General features: G+C 36.4%; 2 protein-coding genes across 4 annotated transcripts; one reads left to right on the top strand and one right to left on the bottom strand.

Annotated features, from left to right (window-relative positions):
* The first annotated feature begins 416 nt into the window (after nucleotides 1–416).
* Nucleotides 417–2,236, top strand: LOC111494185 (transcription factor TCP9). The gene has a single exon (XM_023144063.1). The coding sequence runs from the start codon at nucleotides 508–510 to the stop codon at nucleotides 1,531–1,533; it is 1,026 nt and encodes a 341-aa protein (XP_022999831.1). The 5' UTR covers nucleotides 417–507; the 3' UTR covers nucleotides 1,534–2,236.
* Nucleotides 2,237–4,270: 2,034 nt separating this feature from the next.
* LOC111494170 (phospholipase D gamma 1-like) lies at nucleotides 4,271–14,714 on the bottom strand. 3 transcript variants are annotated; one of them, XM_023144043.1, is made up of 11 exons: nucleotides 14,555–14,714; nucleotides 12,539–14,459; nucleotides 12,131–12,247; nucleotides 10,856–11,050; nucleotides 8,094–8,339; nucleotides 7,877–7,945; nucleotides 7,171–7,318; nucleotides 6,563–6,711; nucleotides 5,983–6,159; nucleotides 5,227–5,424; nucleotides 4,271–4,730 (listed from the first exon to the last, which is right to left on the bottom strand). In XM_023144043.1, the coding sequence occupies exons 2-11, from the start codon at nucleotides 14,198–14,200 to the stop codon at nucleotides 4,437–4,439; spliced, it is 3,255 nt and encodes a 1,084-aa protein (XP_022999811.1). In that variant the 5' UTR covers nucleotides 14,201–14,459; nucleotides 14,555–14,714; the 3' UTR covers nucleotides 4,271–4,436. The 3 variants fall into 3 exon arrangements, with proteins under 3 accessions (XP_022999811.1, XP_022999812.1, XP_022999813.1); XM_023144044.1 differs by having other exon boundaries at nucleotides 12,539–14,240; XM_023144045.1 differs by having other exon boundaries at nucleotides 4,519–4,777; nucleotides 12,539–14,714.
* Between the last annotated feature and the right edge of the window lie 605 nt (nucleotides 14,715–15,319).

The raw sequence follows: 15,319 nt of genomic DNA, 5'->3' as shown, positions 1-15,319 counted from the left end.
CCAAACTCCTCTCCCCTCGAATTAAATTAGATTATTGTAATTAACTCGATTTAAAAAAAATTAAAGGGTTATTTTAGTTTAATTAAAAAAAAAGAATTTGATAAAATACAAAGGTTAAGGTGGGGTTAAGAGCAAAATTGAGTTTATAATATTTATATATTTAGAGGGCGGTGGCCAATAGTGGGCTTGAGAGAGATGCAAATGTCAAGTTGGGAGATATTGGAAGAAATAGAAGAAGAAGAAGAAGAAGAAGAAGAGAGTAGGACCACTCATCATCCCCATCTTTGACCCAATCCAACGGCTCATCTCTCTCCACATCTGGCCCCCACCCCCTTTGTGGGCCCACTCCCCCCTTCCATTTCACATTATTATTAATCCCCCCACCCCCCAACTTTCCCTCTTTTCCCATTTTCCACCCCCTTTATATATCTTATTCCATTTCTTACCCTAACTCCTCTGTTCCCATTTCTTACTCTTCCTCCTCTCTCCGATCCTCTCCTTCCCCCCATGGCCGATATTCAGAAGCAGGAATACAACGACGACGACGACGAAGACTCTCCGGTTACCGATCTCCGGATGAATGATTCCGACTCCTCTCGAATGGACCTTCTTGCCCTTGCTCCCAAGCAGGAGGATCCCGACGACTCCCATGATTCCGACCTCCCGCCATCCCAAATTCAGGTCGTTAACTTCGCGCCGGAGATTGCTAAAACCGTCTCGGTTCTCCCCCCTAAGAGAGCCTCCACCAAGGATCGCCATACCAAGGTCGAGGGCCGCGGCCGGAGGATTCGGATTCCGGCTACCTGTGCGGCGCGTATCTTCCAGTTGACTCGAGAACTCGGCCACAAGTCTGACGGCGAAACCATACGGTGGCTTCTCGAACGGGCTGAGCCGGCGATTATCGCTGCTACTGGAACTGGTACCATTCCCGCCATCGCTATGTCTGTTAATGGCACTCTCAAAATTCCCACCACCACTTCTTCTAATCAAGATTCTGCCGACCAATCCGCCGGTAAGAAGCGGCGTAAACGCCCTGCTAATAGTGATTACGTCGACGTAAACGATGCCGTTTCCGTCTCAGTCTCCAACGGCGTCGTCCATTCAGGTACCAGTACCACCGCGGCCGTGCAACAGGCTTTACCGCCAGGGTTCGTTCCGGTGTGGGCCATCCCATCGAACGCTATAATTCCCGGGGCGGTTTTCATGGTTCCATCCGTCGCTTGCTCTTCCACCCGTCCTCAGTTGTTTTCATTTCCTGCTCCGGGGCCGCCGCTCGTCAATACGACGGCGCGGCCCATTTCCACCGTCGTATCGAAGGCGGACACATCACACATTCAATCCAGCACCACGAATCAAAGCTCGAGCAGCTCCAGCGCTTTCACCTCGAAGTCAGAATCCGTGATGGCACCGATCTCGAGCTCCACCGTTCCGACGAGCAGCAAAACGACGACGCGGATGCTTAGAGACTTCTCGTTGGAGATATACGATAAGAAAGAGCTTCAATTCATGTCTCGCTCAGCTTCAAAACATTGACAAGAAGGAAAAGAAACACACAAATAGCTATCTCAGTGTAATTCATCCGCCATTGACGAACCAGAGGAAAGAAGACGAAGGAGAAAATTGGAAAAGTATTTGTTTTTCTTTTCGGCAGTGCAGCGGAAGGAAAGGGAAGCACGAGGTAGTCACGTGATAGACGTGAGGATCAAAAAGTAAATGCACGTGTAAGGTGGGGTGGAGAGTTTTTTTTTTTTTTTTTAATTTTTATTTTAATGAAGGCGCAAAAGTGTGGGGACCACATCAGCAAGGTGGGTCAACACTACGGAAAAGAGAAAAAAATATAAAAAAATAAAAAATAAAAAAAAAGAGTGGGGTCCATCTAGTAGGGTGTGGGGGGACCACCATTTAACCTACTTGTGTCATGTGATGGAGGTGGGAGTGGGCCCGGGGCACTTGATGGGCCCAAAGGTGGCCGAATGGGCCAGAAGGTTGTGGTGGTCCGAGCCAGGTGGATGGGTGGAGGCTGAATCGGCACGTGTTAGAATGTGGGCCAGTGCTGCCTAAGAACCTTTCCTATTGACACGTGGAGCAATCAGATTCGTTTGGTATCAGATGCTTTTTCTGGAAAGCTTAGCTGGTTATTTTAGTTAGAGAGAGAGAGAGAAAGGGTAGATTTGTAAATTCATTCTTTAGCTGAATTCTTGATAATCCATTAATCATTAGTAACGACGTCGTTTTATTATATTCCCTTTTGTTTTTCCTTTTTGCATGGTAAGGAGAAAGTATTTAAAAAATTCAAAAATTCATATTTCTATCGATAAATTAACAATACACATAATGGTTTAATTAGGATATAGTTAAAATTATTATTTTTATTATGTTTTATACCTCATTTATCTCGTCTCATTTTTGTGTTAAATAATCATGTTATTTATTAGAATTAATTCATTATGTTAAAATTATAAAATAATGATATATAGTCTACACATGTTAAACCTATTTAAATATACACGTTTCTACAATTACATTCTAATATTTTGTATTCGTTGACTTGTATGAAAAAGTGTAGTATCGATACTAGCTGACCCTAATGACTTGTCCATTTTATGGTACCCACATTATGTCACGACACATTGTGTGTCATATGTTGGATGATGAAAGTCCTACATTGGCTAATTTAGAGAATGATCATGGGCTTATAAGTGAGGAATACTAACTCCATTAGTATGAGGTCTTTTGGGAAACCCAAAGCAAAGCCTTGAGAGCTTATGCTCAAAGTGGACAATATCATACCATTATGGAGAGTCGTATTCGTCTAAATACCATGCCTTCACTCTCATAGAGGAAAGTCACATACGTGATTATTCTTGATTGTGTGTTTGTGCACTCATATGATACGTCTAAAGTTTCATAATGGTTTGTGTAGTGCATGACTAGGAATGTCTACGCGACAAGGTAGGGATATGGAAGCTTTCTCCGTCCGTCCCTACCCTCCTATTTTAATTTTCATTCTTGAATCGGAGTGCTCACTGAAAATTTGGTGGGATCAAATTCCTATAGTGAATTTTTTCCCGATTTTTATATATTTTTTTAAATATTAATTTCAAATAATATTTTAAAAGGATAATTTCTATTTTAACATAAATTCAACCATATTTTATAATATAATGTTGGACATAATTATAAAAAAATTCACATTTGAATATAACAATATAATATTCTACAAACCCTTAGTTTACCAATGCTAATACCTCAAATCAATTTGATTTCACTACAAGAAAACGTAAGACTCATATTATTTTATTAATCAAATATCTCGAGATAAAAATACTTGTTTGAGATTCGAATCACTCCGTAAATAAGATTGATTGTGTCAAACTTAAATAATTTTAAACATACAACATAAACTTAATAGAATTGCAAAGAAATTTAGCCTTTAGTTAAAGTAAAGCACAAATGTGCTTTTTATTACATTTTCTAAATATGTTTTACAAATATAATATACGTAACTTTATATAGTCTCAAAATGAAAATTATTGACGTTACATGAGACATTCTAATAGTAGTAAGTTTCATACTTTATGACCATAATTAGCTAATACGTAAATATAATCTCAAAGTAAATAAAAATCTTAAAATAGATTAAAGAAACACAATAACTCTAAATTATTATCCGCTCAAAAAAATTTAATAAAGGTCAAAAGGAATGAAAAGTAAGAGATATGAATAATTTATTCTCACCTAGAAATGAACATGGAATGATGTGTATTACACTAAAATTAAGAATTATTCTTATTCATTACATCATTTTTGGGAACAACAGTGAATTCCATTGTCATCCTCTTTGTCCAAATAATTCTCAACACCAACTTGTTTTTTTTTTTTTTTAAATTCTTTTTCAGTCCAACCTATATCTGACTTTGATTTTAATTGTAGTTCAAAAATAATTTCAATAAACATATGATTATATAAATTATTTTCCAATAAAAATCTTGACCAAATAATAGTATAAATTTAAATCCTAAACTTTTTGAGTATGTCAATTTACATGTTTAACTCTCGATCAAATCCTTCCAATCAAGCATGATACACGTGGACGGTCCATAGATGTAGTTCATCACTGTATTAGTGGAAGAATTCAAATTTTACAGTTCTACGAACGAGTATAATTCATAAATCATTAACAAAAAGGAAAACTATACTTCCAAAAAATAGATGTTATTAACATAATTAAATGAAGAACAAAAAAAAAAACAAAAAAAAAAACCCCCCCCATGTATTGGGGTTACACGCCATTACCAAAAAAGGGAGGAAACGATGGGTGTTGCTCCATTATTTTTCCTTTATAAGTACCTATCAAAATCTTCCATTACTGTAACCTGTAAAGACAGCTTCCCGGCTCATTAGTGGTTGAATTGGAATGCAATCAGAGGCTATATTTAGATAGTGAGGTTCTCATGAATGCCAAGAAATGAACCAACTATTTTTCCTCCTACGTCTGGGAAGTTTTCATGTCCAGGAAGAGATCTTACTCTCCCTCTTCTATCAACTTCAACAGGGTACTTCAGAAGGTGTCCTCTCATCTCTGTTACATCTTCTCCAGCAAATTGTTTCCAGTTTGATTCTCCCATTGTTCTAAGTTTTTTCACGCATTCCAGGCTCTCTGGTTCGTTGAAACAGTCTTCCATAGTTCCCGTATGCTCCGCCCACAATGACATCCGATATCCATAGATCTAAAGATCAGGACATTCAGATCCCAGAACAATTCAGAAATGCTGGTCTATGTAAATGAACATGTAATCAATGCTCAACAAATTTTTCCCACAAAATGAACATGCATCTGATCATGATTGCAAAACAAGATGTGGAACTCTCCTGTTTCAAGCATATGTTTTGTAAATTCATAAAAAATGTCTTCCTCACAGAATTTGAACAACTTTAATTTGGACTCTTTTTATGGACTGACTCTAGTTTGTGTTAGGAATAACGACTCTCCACAATGATGTGGAACACTGTGGAACTCTCGTGGTTTTGTTTTTAGGCTTTCCCAAAATGCCTCATACCAATTGAGATGTATTCCTTAGGTATAAACTCATGATCATTCTCTAAATTAGTCAATGTGGGTCTCCCTCTTAACAATCCTCGACGTATTGTACAGTCCAAAAGCTTACAGTTACTAGCATTATTTCAAGAAATTCCAGATTAGGACATTTTAAAGTTAAAACTCACCTGTCCACGAGGACGTGAAACTTTCCTTGCCCACGTATAGTGAGGTTGATAGGCTCCCATAGCAATCTCAGTGTCTCTAGTTCCTTCCATGGACCTCTGGTTGATGTTAGCAGATCCCAAAATCACAAACTCGTCGTCAACTATCATGCCTTTGGAGTGAACGTATACCATAAACCTTCTGCTTTTCCGACTAAGCGCCTGCAGTCAGTTCATTCAATCATTTCTGATTTTAATAAAAAAAACACGCAGAGGGACAAGTTATTGGTACTTTTTCTTTTATTACTTGCTCTTTGCATGGAAACTCTCAAAATAATTTATGGGCTCTTCCTTTATTTTGATGTAAAATTATGGATGACTGATATGCAAGGTTGTTTCCATTATATCTCTCCTTCTTTTCCTACAAGTTCTCTCCCTACAATATACAGCTATTTGTCAAGAACTTAACATAGGAAGACTGTTCCGCAATGTTGTAAAATTATCAACATATTTATATATATACAAAGGGAAAGTAAATTTTTCGATGATAAATGGAAATTTATAGCAGAAGTTACAGGTAACTTCCATTAAAAGAGAACAAACTTTCCAACAAAAACAAGAATTAAGGTCTAGTTGGATAACTATTTGGTTTTTGGTTTTTGAAAATTAAAAAACCAAATGGTCATCAAACAAGGCCTAAAATAACAACTCAAAACCCAAACTAAAAGTAAAAAAATACATAAGACTAAAATCAAGTACTGATTTAAGGATATAGGTTACCTGAGGGGTGTTTTCTGCATTAGGACTTTCAGAACACAAAGAATCATATCCCTCCGTAGCCTCACGATTTCCCAGGCAGAAGAAGTTCAAATAGTCTTGAGGAGAGAATGCATCCTCAAGACCAACCTCCATCAAAGCCTTATAGATGACTTCATACATCATTTGCATCGTTTTTTGCTGAGCAACGCAAGAAAAGATGAAGTAAATCAGAAGTGTAATTGTCATAGATCAGAACATTTGTTGGCATTTCAATTACGAGGCAAAGTGGACATGGGATGCGAGAATTCCTATCAAGTTTAGCGGGGCCCAAGATGGGATCAGGTTGCCTGCCGGGAGTTAACTCCCTCCCGCAGGTATCCCCATTTAAATTGATAGATCCGAAGAATCCTTATTTAAAGGAAGCATGCTTACTCACTGAGAGCCAATATATGCAAACAGTAATTCATATATTTACTCCACTACAGAACTCTCTTGAAATCATCATGGGGTCGTTCAATATTTACTGAGAGCCAATATATGCAAACAGTAATTTTAATAATGAAAACTGATGGAATTCATCCTAAGCTACTAGTGAGTTTACCTGCCAAAATAATATCCTCTGAGTGGCAGCAGCAGTTGGAACGCCCTCCGGCCACATGGGAATGATAATATATGCAGCAAACCTCTCATTTGCTCTGATTTTATCAGCAATCTTTAGTGCAATTTCCATTGGGATCAAATTGTTGGCACCTATAAACATCAGAAACGTGCATGTCAGGTCAATGAACTGCATGATATAGTTAACTCCTTCAAGCAAAGCAAAAAAGTTGGTGCTTGATAGCCAGCCATAGATTTATAGTCCCGAAGTCTTAACACGCTTTCTAAATGACCCTATTGTCACATATTATCAGATACATGCTGGTGCTCCCATAATTTTTTCTCATTTTCTCTTCTAGTCACACAAACTGAACGCTTAGTCAACTTTAAAAAGAAAACTTATGGGTAGTGATGTTTCAGTATTTTTTTGCTTTAAATAGTATAATCCATATACCCAACTTATTAAGCAATCTAAATAAAGAAGATGCTGAATTTTAAGAACTTGCAGAATAACAGCCTACAGTTTAATATCATAGGAATGAGATTTCAATGCTGTATTTCATGTGAGCTCTTTTTATTTTTTATTTTAATAATAATTTTTATGGGCTTTACCTAAATCTTTGTTTGAGTTCCAATTGAAGGATGACCCAATAAAATATTGGTTCTCTATATAAATGTAATGTTGGGCAGCTCGGATGGCTTTCACATATGCTGTGTGTATACTCATGTCAATCAGCACATTCTTTCCACATACAAGGTTCTGCGAGTAATATCAGGCAATAAGCATGTTACACAGACGCAAATACAAAATAAATACATGTCAATTTTATATTTAAATTTAAAGATAAATTATAAAAAATACTCTTAACCTTTAATTAAAAAATATCTCTATTCTTTCATAACTTGCAATATTACTCTTTAACTTTTCATAAACATATGATACGTTTGGAGTAGAAATTTAATAATATATTAGTCAAAAAATCAACATGGCGGTGACTTGGAATGATGCAACAATGATTAAAAAGTTCGTCTAGATTAAGTCTGAAAGAATGACGTTAATCACATCAGCTTTTCATCCACCATCCTAACAGATTTTTTACTTCAAGGATAGTTTTTAAACGTTTATGAAAGGTTAAGAGTGCTATTACAACTTTTGAAAGTAGCGAGGTATTTTTAGTACAACTTTTGAAAGTATCGAGGTATTTTTGAAACAAAGGGCAAAAGGCAAAGTTGGGAGTCATTTTTTAAATTTAATTTAGACTAAATTCAACCTATCATTAGATTTGATATCAGTATAGCAAGCATAAATGTCCTTCACCTTGCTGGGGGCATCTTTTGGTTCCTTTGGAAAATCTTTAACAGAACTTGAATCAATTGAGCGAAAAATCTGCAGTATTAGATAACTCATCAAGAAAAATTGCCATAAGGAACATAGAGAAATCATTAAGAAGTTTTGTACACCGTTAGTTTCAGTTACCGAACCTTATATCACCTAGGTAGAGTTCCACATATCCAAGAAGGGATTAAAACCTTACCTGGACATGCCATGATTCAGGGTCATTTTCATTAGTGCAGTAAGATTCCGAAATTCCAATTATGTCGGGAATTCTTTCAATCCGTAGCAAAGCGTCATCATATGATTTCAACTTTTTTATCCCATGAGGTTTTGAAGCCCTCCTCCATCTCTCCTCAAAATTCGTCAAAACATCGTATGCTGCTGGACCATCAATTTTGCTGTGCAGATCATGCCACGGTTCTCTTGGACAACCAACAGCACTACCCTGTTCAACTGAAAGATTTTGTTACTTCATAAAACCAATTCAAATTTTAACAATCCTAGATTCAATAATATATTTGATTTTTTCACTCCTAAAATCAATTTAGAAAGGTATTACAGCGTTTAGTCAGCTCTTTTGTCTAACTGATTATTTATTTCATATGTTCAATCTATAGGTATTTTCAGATACTGAAGATGCATGGAGTAAGACAACACATCATATTATTCATTTATTTATAAACGAATGAAAGAGTTAAAAAAAATACTCTCATCACCAAGAGGAGAATTACAAAAGGGTTTTTCAATTGGAAATCTAAGGGAAAAATAGAGAGACTAGAATCATTAAAAGGATGTTTATGCTTACACCAATACAAAGTATGAAACTACATCCGATCCAAAATCAAATATAGAGAAAAACTCCCTGAAAATGCTTCCATTCCTTTCACACAAAAGATACCAAAAGCAGACTATTCATAGCTAACCATAAAGTACTTTTCACACCATGGGAAGGGTGGACCAGAAACATTGAATCCAAAATATCAAGAATGTTGTTCGGAAAAACCAAAGACCAACCAAAAGCATCTAGCATGAATACCCAATTATGAGAGGCAAAAGACTAGTAACAAAAACGAAGGCAAGGGTGTTCTGAGCTAGAAAAACACACATCACACAACAAGGAGAGAGGGTGAAATGAGACATTCTCCTTTGTAATCGATCGGACAAATTAATTCTTCCATGACTAAGCTCCCACAAAAAAAAATTATTTTCTAGGGATAAACTTCTTTCCAAATCGCCGAGTAAAGGATTGAACGAGGAACGGTAGCAGGAACTTGATTATTCATTACAGATTTAAACGTAAAGGAGTTGGAAGAATCAAGAGACCAACTCCAAGAGTCATTTTCTCGCCAAATAATTATGAGGTTAAGAATTTGGAAAATATTAGACCATTCAATCACCTTCAAATCATTAGGATGGTGATGAAGACTTAAATCCCAAGCAGCATTTGAAGTGTTCCAAGCTTGTACAACCCTAATCTTAGGTTGAGTAGTTAACGCAAAAGTCTTGGAAAAGCCTCTGCAATAATCCCGTAGTTCAACCAAGAATCCTTCCAAAAAAAATGTGTAAAGGTCATTTCCAAGGCATCTGTGAACATAGCTAGCAACCAGCTCAACGGTGTAACAAACGAAGCGCCAAGGAGCTTTATAAGAACCTCGGAGAATCTATCCTGGCCATATACAAGCTCTGCCAATGGTAGCATTTACCAAAACAAAGATATTGCGCCAAAGAGCATCTCCCTCATTCAAAAATCTTCAAATCCATTTAGTCAAAAGAGCTAACTTCCTAAGCTGAAAATTGCCAATGCCTAGACCTCCAAAGAGTTGAGGTAGGTAGTTTTCTCCCAATTTATATCGTGCATACCACCCTCTCCAGTAGATCCTTCCTAAAAAGAAGTCTCTGTTGTAGTATTAACTTCAGTTAGAAGATATTTGTATAATCCCTTATTGTTATCTAGTATCAAAGATTTTCTAGGGATTTATTTAAATTTTCTGATCTAGGGATTAATTCGGATTTACTATTACCTAGTAATTAAGGATTTGTTTAGATTTATTACCAATAACTGGATTTAACAAGTCTTTCTTAAAAGACAAGTAACTCACTGAAAATAAATACATGAAAAATTGATCTAGGATTCTTATATCCTAGTGCAAGATTGACTGGTTTGACCAACTAGAAAAACAGACAAGAACAACTTAGGAGAAATCAATCCTCTAAACGATTTTCCTGCTGCATTCATCTTCAATAGCTCTACAATTTGCTTTCAATTCATGTACTCTGTTTCAATTCTAGATATGGGATTGATCTTCTTACATTGTTTAGGAGGAAATCCAATGACAATAACCGATGAAGATACTTTCTCACCCTTTATACTATTACAATTCAGTGCCATATAGTTGTAGTAGTTCTAACAGACAGTACAGCACAATTTTCCAAAGGATTTGGAGCCTCAATTCTTCGGGTTCCTTTTCTATGCAAATCTTATGTCTGTATCTTGGTTTTTGAGATCCCTAGAGATTCCCTTTAATTTTCCCAAGAATCTAGAAGGCAAAAATTGGCAGCTTTCTCTACTTCTATAATATTAGTTGAGTCCAGTGCTTCTCTTCATTTTGAGGGACATTCTTTTATTCTAGATTCTTTTGTAATTAAGTTCATTAACGGATGCCAAGTTCATGTTTACAGTAGCCTTTTGATTTGTTCAAGTTTTTCTCCTTTTTGGTGTTTTCATCTCATGTACTACAATCTAATGAAAGCCTTGTTTCTTCGTTGAATGAAAACGCAAAAGAAAAACAATCTAGAAGAAGATGAAACTAACATGCCCTTAAGAAAATACTTGGGTCAGCAAAACAGGGCGCATATACTTGGGGTATTCAAATTTTTGGCACATATTAACCTTTTCCTCCTGCATCATATTTCCACAGAATATGAGCGTAGCAGACAAGTGAGACATAGTAAACAGATTACCGTGTACGTAGGATTGTGGTAATCATCCTTGTGTACTGTTTGAAGTGTCCGAAATATGGGATGTGATGGAGTATCATACCGGCCGTCGCATAAATCAAGTCCTCCAACAAAAGCTATGATTTTTCTTCTATTATTTCCACCATCAGCATCCACAATAACCGTTTTCTGATGGTGGGTATAAATAGTTCCAACTTCCTGATTATTGAGAAAGATGAGCAAGAATTAGCGAAAGGAAATATTTCCACACCAATCAGAAAAGAGAGAAGAGTCAATTGAACATCATCCAAAGTCCCCAATATGATAATGAATTGAGGAGTTTCCTAATTTATCCAACAGAGTGGCTTTCTTTACTCCCCCTGACGTTGCTGTTTGCGGTTACATCAAAGACGATATAAATTAACAGAGACATTCCAAACGAAATATACTGATCATAAGGACGAGTTCAAGATTTTCTTTTTTTAAAAAAAATAATTAAATAGATTTATGAGCTTAATTCTCAAAATTAAAATACAAATGGACATGAAAAATACATGCAATCTAATAGTTAAAGAATGAGTTTGATAGCAAGTACAAGTACAACAATGGTCACAAGATAGCTGAAACCAGAATGCTCAAACCTATAGCGTCCAATAAGGCAGTACAAGAATAAAATGATGTGAAGATTCTAATACCCGAAGATGAAAAAAAAAGTGTAAAAGTAATTTTCAAAATAGAAGATTGTCAACTATTCATTAGACTAAACAACACTGTTTCTAGCACAATAAAAAATCTTTCTTCTTTTGATATTTATTTAAGTCGTCAAAGGAAAAGATGGATTAAAAAAATAAAATAATCAGGGAAGCTGAACCGATTAGGTCTTTCAAATTGTTATTTATTTCCCAGAAAAAGACTTCTCATTTGACCACTTCAACAATCCAGCCACGATACTGATACAAACTTCTTTGTGTAGTAGAGGGTTATTCTCTTTATATTGCAATCAAGATCGTATGGTTCCTTAATGATGTTGTAAGGCCTCCAATTACACAAACTAACTCCAAAAGGGGTTACAAGGTCAATCAGCTGCAGTTAGTTGGTTAGTGGGATTAGGAGGTTTGTACAGGTTTGATTTGCCAATTTTCTTGGCATAATCATGTTGAAGTACAACAAAAGTCTGACAGGAGATAGAAGTGATTAGTTAAGACTAAACTTTTAGCCATCTGGTCATTGAAGTAATCTCAGTTCTTACCCCAAACTTAAAAAAAGAAGGAAGAAGAAGAAGAAGGAAAAAAGACTAACCTTTTGCTTAACCCAACTATGTCGTTTTCCAGCCATGCGAGGACAAAGTATCACTTGAACGGAGGAGTGTTTGAAAAACCTGCGAGTTTCCTCATCATGGGTTTGCATGAAACCATCCTGCAAGAATTAACATGTGTTCTCAGCAGAGTATGATAATAGATTCTTAAAACCACTTCAATGTAAACTGAAAAACCTTGATTACAAATCGAAAACTCTTAGCTCTATCTTATACTTCTGCGATCCAATAAAGGTAGCTTGTAATTACATGCATATTCTAACAGTTGAACTGAAACGATCGTAGAAAGGATGTCTGGAAAAGGACAGCTTCTAATTTAAAGGATGTTTGGAAAAGGCAACTATGATAAGCAGGAAATATAAAAGGAATACAGAGCAGGGAGCAAAACTTACGGTTTTATAACCCAAAATGCTCCTAGAAGTGGGATCGTCCCAAACAAGAAGCAGAACTCTCACTCCCTCCTGGGACTTGGACCTTAGGAGATCTCCAAGGGTACACTCTGTCCCATAGCCAGTATCTCGAACTAGTTTAACTTTGTGCCATACTGACCACCCAGTTATGTAAATTAACCTGCGAGCCTGACGTACGGAATCAAAGATGTCATGCCAACATTTCCCATGTACATAGTACATACCATTATCAAGCATCAAATTTGGAAGGTGACCGTCTGGAACATGAGCATCTTGATAAAGAGTAACAGCTCCACCCTTTCTGAGGGGGAAATATGTATCAGGAACTCCCTGATAATCAGGACCAGCTCCCACTCCATGATGATAAGCACTGAGCCTCTCCATTGGGGTATATTGAATAGAAAAGTTCAGTGCAGCTCCAGGTTTACATGGCTTCCCATTATTTAGGATTGGGAAGGTTCCCTCAACTATAGACCCTGAATATATTTGTTCTGCAGGAATTGCTACAGTTCCTATTAGCTGTGAACCAACAACATCACTGTCTTTAACGAAAAAAAGTACTTCAGCAACATAATGTGCAACGGGAACATAGAAATGTTGCCTCCATACAGGGTTTTCATTGTTGCTTATAACAAAAGTCCTCCCAATTATTGCATTTGCTACAGATATCGATACATAAGGGTCACTAGTGATCTTATGACTCACGCGTCCTTCAATTTTGCCAGGTAATTTAGCAAACATATCCCCTAAGGTTTTGTGAAACATGTCCATATTTGGAAGATTTCTGGCCTCATTAATCCATATTTCTAAGTTTCCATGTAACAGCAAAACTTTCAATGATGCTTTACTGTGCAATGGAACAATCTGCAAGTTCTGATTATGTTGAGACCCACCAAATGAGCTTGAATGGGAAAACAAAGGTTGCTTGGATGTAGTCAATTGATCTGAATTCCCCACATCGAAACTAGAAAAGGATGAATTGGGAAAGCCATAAAATCGATCGCGCTGATCATATCTCATACTTTGAGGAGAATTCGCCAATAACGAAGCTGAAGGTTGTGCAGGTACAGGTGCAGGAGGTGAAGCAGGAGCAGTTGGTTGATGATCAGACAAATGTACATTGCACAAAATGTCATCAATAGGCAGGTGAGCAGAAGAGACTGAATCAGTGTTATCAATCCTGTAGTGACTAGAGAAGCTATTTACTCGTGAAGGGGGTGGTCGGTATTGAGTTTCTGGTGAAGGGTATGCAATAGATTCTTGATGCCGATATGGGGATGTACCATGTTGGAAATTGCTATGATAATGAATGGATGGCCTAGCACCACTATTAGGCGATGAGGCGTCGGAGTAAGGATAAGGGTAAGATACAAGACCAGAATACGAAGGTGGATGTTGAATATACTCTATTAATCCAGAATGGGATGGGTGTGGGGGATACGCATATGGAGCGACATGTGAAGGACTATAGGGGTAAGGGTAAAGAGGACGACCATATGGATCGAAACTTGGATGTGCATAATGAGGATGTAGATATTGAGAAGGTGGATATTGAGAAGCAGGTGGGTATTGACGGGGAGATGAACAAGGGTATGCATATGGATTGTGGTATGGATACGATGGCGAAGAACCGTAATTGTCCATAATGGAAAGTTATAAATTCATAAACAACACAGAGCAGCCCCTGTTACAGTTGGTTCGAGAAGATGAACACTAACTTAACAAAATATAAATGATCAGACAGTATGATTCCAAATCAAACACAAAATTTGCTTCCGATTGGATTCAACACAGAAAAAGAAATCAAAAGAGAATGAACGAATGAAATACGTAATTACAAAATAGCAGAAGTGGGTTATGATCTTAGGACGGGGGAATGAACACGTTTGGGACAAATTGGATCCTGAAAACGGAAAGGTATTACCGAAAACGGGAAACAATAACAATCTGAAAAGAGAATGAACGTCAAAGAAAAGCGGTGCGAAGTGAGAAAATTACCTTAGTGGGGGATTGATTACGCAACAAGAAAAGGAGTGAATGATCGTTGAAACTTGGAAACAGGGGAAGGAAAAATTGAGGAAGAAATCATTGGGATCTGGATTTCAAAATAAACCATCCAATTTGGTTTGAGCTTTGTTTTCTCTTCCATTTTCCTTCATCTGATTGAAAAGCGCGCGAGAATGAATTACTGGTTCGTCCAAGTGGAAAGATTTTGTTGGTAATCCAAAGTGTTTTTTTTTTTTTATTTATTTTGTATTTAATGTTTTAACGGGCGGAATTGGATTAGGTTGAGTTATTGAATTAGATCCGTCTAAAATTTTGGATTAATTGGGTTGGTAATTCAACCAATGCAAAAGTTTATAATTGGGTTGGGTTAAGTTTGTTGTCGATTATTTTTTTATTATTTTTTTAAAATAATTATATTTATTTATGAAATATGCTACATTAATAACTAAAACCTTATAAAATTCAAATATCAAATATATTTAATTTCAGTAATAATCTTAGAAGTGGGGTTGGATTATAACTATATTTTCAAGTTGGTCGAGTAAAATGTTATCCTCCTAATCGGACTTGAATTTTTGTTTTTTCAAAAATTCCAACCCAAAATTAAAAAAAAAAAAAACCAGCCCAATCGAATTTTTAACATTTAAGTTGAGTAGTCAATCATTAAGTAACTTATAATAAGAACTTTAAAGCTTTTTCAAAACTAATTTTTAAATTGTTCTAAAAATATATATATTTTCTGATAAAGGAGGTATT

This window comes from Cucurbita maxima, unplaced genomic scaffold, assembly GCF_002738345.1.
Source record: "Cucurbita maxima cultivar Rimu unplaced genomic scaffold, Cmax_1.0 Cma_Scf00020, whole genome shotgun sequence".
Classification (NCBI taxonomy): Eukaryota; Viridiplantae; Streptophyta; class Magnoliopsida; order Cucurbitales; family Cucurbitaceae; genus Cucurbita; species Cucurbita maxima.
This window is presented reverse-complemented; position numbering and strand designations above follow the sequence as displayed.

Excerpts from the sequence above, each read along its gene's own strand:
- LOC111494185 (XM_023144063.1), top strand. The coding sequence starts at position 508 with ATGGCCGATATTCAGAAGCAGGAATACAACGACGACGACGACGAAGAC.
- LOC111494170 (XM_023144043.1), bottom strand. The coding sequence starts at position 14,200 with ATGGACAATTACGGTTCTTCGCCATCGTATCCATACCACAATCCATAT. Across the intron at positions 11,051-12,130 it reads ATAGTTGGGTTAAGCAAAAG|GAAGTTGGAACTATTTATAC; the intron begins GTTAGTCTTTTT and ends CTCAATAATCAG. Across the intron at positions 5,425-5,982 it reads ATGCAGAAAACACCCCTCAG|GCGCTTAGTCGGAAAAGCAG; the intron begins GTAACCTATATC and ends AACTGACTGCAG.